General features: G+C 38.7%; 1 protein-coding gene across 1 annotated transcript; it reads left to right on the forward strand.

Moving 5' to 3' along the window:
- LOC306871726 (UDP-glucuronosyltransferase 2A1-like) lies at positions 1–7,199 on the forward strand. The gene is made up of 6 exons (XM_079419845.1): positions 1–910; positions 1,320–1,468; positions 1,821–1,952; positions 3,992–4,079; positions 4,166–4,385; positions 5,634–7,199. The coding sequence occupies exons 1-6, from the start codon at positions 199–201 to the stop codon at positions 5,929–5,931; spliced, it is 1,599 nt and encodes a 532-aa protein (XP_079275971.1). The 5' UTR covers positions 1–198; the 3' UTR covers positions 5,932–7,199.
- The last annotated feature ends 434 nt before the right edge of the window (positions 7,200–7,633 follow it).

Consider the following 7,633-nt stretch of genomic DNA (forward strand, 5'->3'; position numbering starts at 1 on the left):
GATGGTCTAACCAGTCGTGAACAAGAAGAAGATAAACGTTTACAAGTTCTTGTGCAAAGCGTCTTGGGATGTAGTAAAAAGGTGGATTGAGGGCAAAGCAATAATGAAACGTGACCTTTGCCCAAATAGGCTTATTTGGAGCCTCGATTTTTTTCCTCGGATCATACTGCGCTTTTCCAGAAGCAGAAATACTTTACAATGATTTCTGGACATTTAGTTGTTTTTCTACTGCTGTGTGGAGTAGAAACTGGTCATGCTGGCAAGGTTTTGGTGATGCCAGGCGAGTACAGCCACTGGCACAACATGCGTGCGATCATTGACGCGCTGGTCGATCGTAACCACAGTGTGACGGTTCTGGTCAGTTCTGCATCACCTACTGTACAGCACACACAGAAGGAGCGGTTCGATTTCAAAGTGTATAAAGTCAATACGAAGAAAGAAGAGGCCAATGCTGTGTTGAGAGATGCTATTCATCTCGGGACGAATGACACAGCCACCAAATACAAGGGGGACTTCATGGTCTGGCGAGTGATTTCCAACTTTATGGCGTTCCTTGCTGATATATCCAAGGGCATGTTTCATGAGGATCTTTTACACACGCTTCAGGAATCCCATTATGATGTACTTTTATCTGATCCAATGATGCTGTTCCCTGACTTGATGGCACAGAAGCTGAATATCCCACACGTCCTCTCGATGCGCGCAACGTTCGCGTATTTAGTAGAGCGGCTTTGTGGTCAGATGCCTGCACCGCCGTCCTACGTTCCTGCGGTCGCTTTGCATGATCACCTCACCGACCATATGAGCTTCACAGAGAGAGTTGAAAACATGCTCCATTATATCATACATACGACTATACTTCCATTATGCATGACGTTTACTTTAGATCGGATCTACAGTGAAATATTGGGTAACTGTGATTGATTGATTGATTGATTGCAGTAGTTTGTGTCTTGTTCTGTATGCTGTTTCATCAGAAACAAGAGAAAATATAGGATGTAATGTGATCAAGCTGCTTTCATAATTCAGATTATCTTCATAGTTATTACAGTGAAAACATGAGCAACGTTTTTCTAATAAATAATAAAACTTGTTTTTATACAGTCTAACAGATCTGGGTTTTTGCACTGTTTAAGCTCTTGTAGATGTCTACCTGGAATATTAATAATCTTTATTGCAGTATAGTGTACAGGCGCACACATGGAATGAAGTGTGTGAGATCAGGACAAGAATACTGTAGATGAAGCAGAAGAAAGCAAAATGTTTGCACACTTGACCTACTGTATGTCTGAGTTGAACTATATCTCTGTATGTCACAGGAAAACCCACAACAATGTGTGAGACCATTGGAAAAACCGACATCTGGTTGATTAGAACTTACTGGGATTTTGAGTATCCTCGCCCACTCCTACCTAATTTTAAATTTGTTGGAGGACTACACTGCAAACCTGCCAAGCGTCTGCCAAAGGTAATGACTTTGCCGAATATTATTTGTGCGTGTTTGCAATAAGTATGCATCATTCATAATTTAAAATGTTAAGGAATCCTTTCTCAAATAGAACAAGTAACATTGTAAATTCACACTAGTGGATGAATGCATGTATGGAGAGGGATGTATGTATCTGATTTGGCTCTGTGGACCTCAAAAGATACAAGGGATTTGCTAATTCAGTCTAATTCTTTTTTAACTGCATGTGGCACGCTTTGACATGACATTTCTGATGGAAAATCAGTGCCGTTTTAAGTCACTTAAAACTGCCACTTCAAGCCTTGCTTTCAGTTTTTGTGTCACAGTATGTGCTTATTTGTATGTCTTTTAGGAAATGGAGGAGTTTGTTCAGAGCTCAGGAGATCATGGCATCATTGTGTTCTCTTTGGGTTCCATGCTTGGCAACCTGACATTGGAAAGAGCAAACACTATTGCTTCTGCTCTTGGTCAGATTCCACAAAAGGTGTGAAACTACCTTTTTTTTATAGCAATAGAACAGCAATCACTCACTTTTTTAGCTACCTTAGTTCTGGAAATATTTTTCCATTAGTTTTATATATAGAGATTTCAGTCAATTCTAAAAAAAAAAATAATAATAATAAAATTTTAAAAATGTAAACATGTACTTTATATATTTTACAGAGTGTCTATTTACACCAAGTGCAAATAGCCCACCTTGTTGGCAGAGGCAATTTACACTATTGGCTTAGACAACCTTGCAAACTTTCACGAAAAGTGAGGAACAGGAAGCTGTTTAAATAGTCCTGATGATAAGTGTCAGATGTGCAGGTTTTGCCCGGGGTGATGGGAAATACTTAATACTTGGGAAATAGTACCCTCTGGTGCTGATCGGAGGGAGCCACAAAGGCCTGATTTGTGACAGCTAGTGAGACTCGTACACTTATATCTTTGATTCGTAAAATGTCCCATGACTAAAAATGGTTTGCAAAAGAAAACCCACCACTTCAGGTCGACTTTGAACTGGGCCATCCTCTGTAGACTAATTTAAATATTGCGCGGGAAAGACACATCCGATTAGTTATCAGATAGAGAAGTCAGTTGATGTTGTCAAGTGTAAACGCGCCATATATTATATATACATACATAATCAGTATACTGAATTTACGGTGTACGTTTCTGTAATTATAGTGTACCTATAAAGAACGTACGTTTAGGTATAAGGACATTGTCCTGTCTGTTCCAATCTTTAGAATTGCAGTGAGTGATGCCTCTGTTTCTGAATCAGAAAAAAAAGTATCCATCCATCATAAAACTACTTCACATGGCTCCGGGGTGTTAATAAAGGCCTTCTGAAGCAAAACGATGCGTTAGTTTAAGAAAAATGTTGATTCTTAAAACTTTATAAACTGTTATGTGCAGCTTCCGGTCTCTCAAGCAGGCACGTTCACAACAAGGCGGTCGAGCGTAACCATCACACTAATAAACACACAGTAGTAAACACTAAAAGTCAAGATTAAACTGTGTATTATGAACTGACAGGATTTTATTGTCTCTGATCTTACCGTTTTGATCCATGTCCTCAAGCACCATTTTGACTAGTTCACGGTTCCCGGTTTTACCGCTCATCAGTCGCCGCTCAATGTTGTGAGAACATACTCGGACAAAACCCTCCAGTTTTAAAAGAACACATTCCAATCAGTTTCAAAAATCTCTCTCCTCTTCGCTTCGATTACTTTTCTTGTATTTTTAACACATGTTCCTGTCATGAGCGCCGCAAACACAGATAGACTCGTAACAAGTGCCATTCCAGCTGTTTCCAGTTCCCGCTCATCACATCCACTGTTCCAGTTTTAAACGAACACACTCCAGACAGTTTCAAAGTTGTCCCTCGTCTGCGCTTCGATAATATTTTTCCTGTTTTCCACACGTTCCCATCTTAAGCACCACACACAAATTTCGTTGCACACAGAACCGTTCGCGTTTGAACTCACATGACTTGCTGCATGCTCTTTTACGTCCTCCACATTCCTAACCCAGCACTGATGGTTTACTTATTACTGATATCAACCCAAATTGGGTCAAAGCAAGTCAACTTCCTAACCCAACAGTCTCAACCGAGCTTTTGGATTGAAACAATAACCCAGCGTGTTTTATATGTGTAGGCTATAAAAAGTACAGTGTATGTTTTTGATAAATCGCTTGCAAATATAAGATTGTTGTTAGGTCATATATACCGCGTAATATTAGAATAGGTACCCCTTAGTTTCAAAATATTCAGTAGAAATAATTTGTCATTTTAAAGGTTATTACCCTTTTATTCCCCAAACTTTGCATATCATTCCCCTATACCTACATGGAGATACTGAATAGGTACACTTTAATTAAAAAAATTGATGCTGTATATTCTGTTTACTTACGAAGTATGTTGCGGGTTGTAATCTAAAGCGTTACCCACAACTTTTCTATAAACGTGTTGCAGTGTTTTATGCTCAGTGTCCTAGAGCATCTGTTAATAAATTCCCCATATGTGCATTTGCACAGGTTGTTTGGCGTTATCATGGGACAACACCAGAAACTCTCGCCGCCAATACAAGACTTTATGACTGGATCCCACAGAATGATTTGCTTGGTAAGGAAAGTGTTTCATGTGTGCTTATTATACATGAAGACCAGTAATTGATGTCTGATAGATACAAACTTTATTCTGTCTGATAGGTCATCCAAGAACAAAGGCCTTCATTACCCATGGTGGGACAAATGGACTGTATGAGGCTATTTATCATGGTGTCCCTATAGTGGGTTTGCCACTGTGGGGTGACCAGCCTGATAACCTATTGCACATGAAAACCAAAGGAGCTGCTGTTGTTCTTGATATCGACACAATGCAGTCCAAGGACCTGGTGGATGCTCTCAAGACTGTTGTAAATAATCCATTGTGAGTTAAGTAAAAAAAAAAAAAAATCATAAATTTGAAATAAGCTTAGTTTCCTTTTTAATAAAAGGTAAGCTCCAGATATAAGCTTAGTTCTCCTAAAGAGGTGCTTTTCATTGCGAGAACTACAGATAGGGTGGAAAATAGTTGTGTATTACTACACTGATTTTTGAACAAAAAGACTTCACTAAAATTATAAGTTTAACCTCAAGAACAATAATGTTTGCACTGCTCAAAAAATAAAGGAACACTTAATTATCAGAGTATAACAGCAATTCAATTAAACAGCTGGGGTATCAGTCTGTCCAGTTAGGGAGCAGAAGTGATTGTGAATCAGTTTCACCTGCTTTGGTAAAATTAAAGCGATAACAGATCGCTTGAAGAGGCAACAGCAAGACAACCCCAAAAGAGAATGGTTTGGCAGATAATGGCCACAGACAATTGCTCTCTCCTTATCCTTCCTGACTGACTTGACTTTAGTTTTGTGTTTTGTTGGGGTTCTTCTTACTTTTTGTAGCATGAGGCAGTACCTGCAACCCAATTAGTTTAGCAATTGCATTGATGCCAGTGACCTACCCTCACATTCCCTTGACCTGAATCCAACTGAGAACCTCTGGGACATTAGGTGTATTGGAGCATCCAAAGCTGCCAAGTTGTACCACAGATTGTCCAGAAGTTCAGTGATGCCCTGATTCATCTGATAGGTCTGATTCGTCTGATAGGAGATCCCACAGGACACCATTAGCCATCTCATCAGGAACATGCCTAGAAATAGTCGGGGGGTGCATATAGGCACATGGGGGTCATACACACTACTGACTTAAATTATGAGTTGAAATGAACACAAGTTTGATCAGGCTGTAATTAAAAATTTTCACTCTGATTTTCAGTGTGATTTTGAATCCAGCTCTCAGTGGGTTGATGATTTTGGTTTCCACTGACCATTGTCAAAGAATTGTGTTCTCAACAAATTAAAAAATGTATATAAGTGAAGATGTTCAACTTGAATATTTTGTTCGAGACCCAGTGTGCAATTTAAGTGTTCCCTTAATTTATCAAAGCATGTAAATGTACTCAAAACTTTTTGGTCATTGGAAAACAACAGCCACAGTCAGTACTCACTTTAATCCTGATGCCATAGAAAAAGTCTCTAGTTTAAGGCATTGTTTGTCCCATAATAAATTTAGAAATGTTTTTATTTTGTAGAGCTTGGCTTGTGTTAAGCAGCATTTCCTATTCATCTCTATTCAGGTACAAGGAGAGCATCATGAGACTGTCCAGAATCCATCATGATCAGCCTATGAAGCCTCTGGACCAGGCAGTTTACTGGATTGAATTTGTGATGCGGCATAAAGGAGCTAAACATCTCAGAGTTCAGGCACATGATCTGAGCTGGTATCAATACCACTGCCTGGATGTAGTTGCCTTCTTACTCTCACTTGTTGCACTGATTACATTCCTCTTTATTAAAACATGCTGTTTCCTTTTCCGTAAATGTTTCAGAAAGACTCATCCTGATGGAAAAGAGCAAAAGAGTAAAAAAGAGTGAATGCAAAGTAGGTTACCATATATAGGTGGAGCTTGTGTAAGACTGGGCAAGGCTTAGCCTTCCACTGGCCATGGCTCGGAAATTAACAGGGGCTTAGGACAAAAATACCCCTGCACAATTAAACTAAATCCATTACAGCTATCACGAGTTAAATTAAAATGAAAAGTGTCTATTGTGGCATTCAATTTGGATTTGCTGATGTTGCATCAAATTTCTTTTTATGCATATTTACATTGCGCATTATAACCAATCACACGATTCTGTAGAATTTATGAATGCAGTGGCCAGTCACAGGTGTTCAGATTACATATCGCTTAAATGCTGGTGTTTTGTATGGTGCACAAACTCACTGACTGAATTCTGGTGACTCTCACGAATTCTTTCATCATAAACAACGTGCAGATGTATGTACAATGTAGATAAGAGATTTATTCATCAAACAGTATATAGCTTGAAGCTTCACTGATTATGACAGGGTTTTTTTTGAGAGTGCTTATACTCGCGCTAAAGTCAATGGTCATGTTTTTTGTAAATAATAATAGGCTGTGATTAATAATGTTCTTTCTCACTTTCTCTGTATAATTTTTTTGCTGTTTGATTAACCGTTGGAAATGAAAGCATTATAATTAGTAACTTACATTGTTTTTATTAAATTGTATTCAAGATAAATGCAAATTCAGTCCTATTAAACAGAATTTTCAAGATTCTTTATTGTCATTGTGCGAGTACAGAAAAATTTGAGCAATCCTTACAGTGCCGTGACATATAGTTTAATGGAACTAAACCTCTACATCTGCAATACAGACAACAATAAAAAGCATACCATTAACAATATGATATAAGAGTGGTTCTCAAACCTGTCCTGGAGTACCCCCAGTCCTGCACATTTTGTATGTCTCCCTCATATCACACCTGATTCAACTCCTCAGCTCATAAGTGGAGACTGCAAGACCTGAAATGGGTGTACAGCTATAGGGAGACATACAAAATGTGCAGTGCTGGGGGTACTTCATAGAGAGGAAAACCACTGTGATACAGAGACAACACACAAAAACAAGTACAAACAAGGTGATAGTGCAAAATTAAGCCTTGTTTGCAATACAAACAACAATAATGATTGTGCCATGAACAATACAATACAAAGACAACACACAAAAACCAGTACAAGGCAATAGTGCAAAGTTAAGCCTTATCAAATATTGTATTGCACAATTGGCATGTAATAAAAAAAGATTTATGTTGGGATAAACCTGTATGCATTTGTCTACAGTGATGTTGTAAACACAGTTCTTAATATAGCAGAGTATTGTTGATGCATACACCTCCTGATCCTGATTTGAAGCAGTCTTGGAGCTGAGAGGAGGCTCCCTCTGGCCATTTTTTCACAATCTTTGTAGTGGTGGGAACTTTCTTTCTTAAAGGGGTGTAAACTGGGATTAAGAACACAGAAAGGTGTTCTGACTGGCCTATATGAGGCAGTGGAATTGACCTGTGGCCTTTCTTGACATTTGAGTAGGCCTTGTCCAAGATGTTATTCCCCTTTGTTGCACATTTGATGTGTTGATGAAATTTGGGAAGAACCATTTTTAAATCAGCATAATTAAAATCCCCTGCTATGATGAATGGCATCGGGTTGGATAGTCTAATTGGAGTTTATGGCATGCAGCAAGTAGGTTTGGGCTGTGCTAGTGTTAGTATCCGG

This window comes from Barbus barbus (assembly GCF_936440315.1).
Source record: "Barbus barbus genome assembly, chromosome: 6".
NCBI classification, from domain to species: Eukaryota; Metazoa; Chordata; class Actinopteri; order Cypriniformes; family Cyprinidae; genus Barbus; species Barbus barbus.

Bases quoted from the DNA above. Each gene is read 5' to 3' on its own strand.
- LOC306871726 (XM_079419845.1), top strand. From the start codon at position 199: ATGATTTCTGGACATTTAGTTGTTTTTCTACTGCTGTGTGGAGTAGAA. The intron at 911-1,319 runs GTAACTGTGATT...TGTATGTCACAG, and splicing joins GATCTACAGTGAAATATTGG to GAAAACCCACAACAATGTGT. The intron at 1,953-3,991 runs GTGTGAAACTAC...GCATTTGCACAG, and splicing joins TTGGTCAGATTCCACAAAAG to GTTGTTTGGCGTTATCATGG.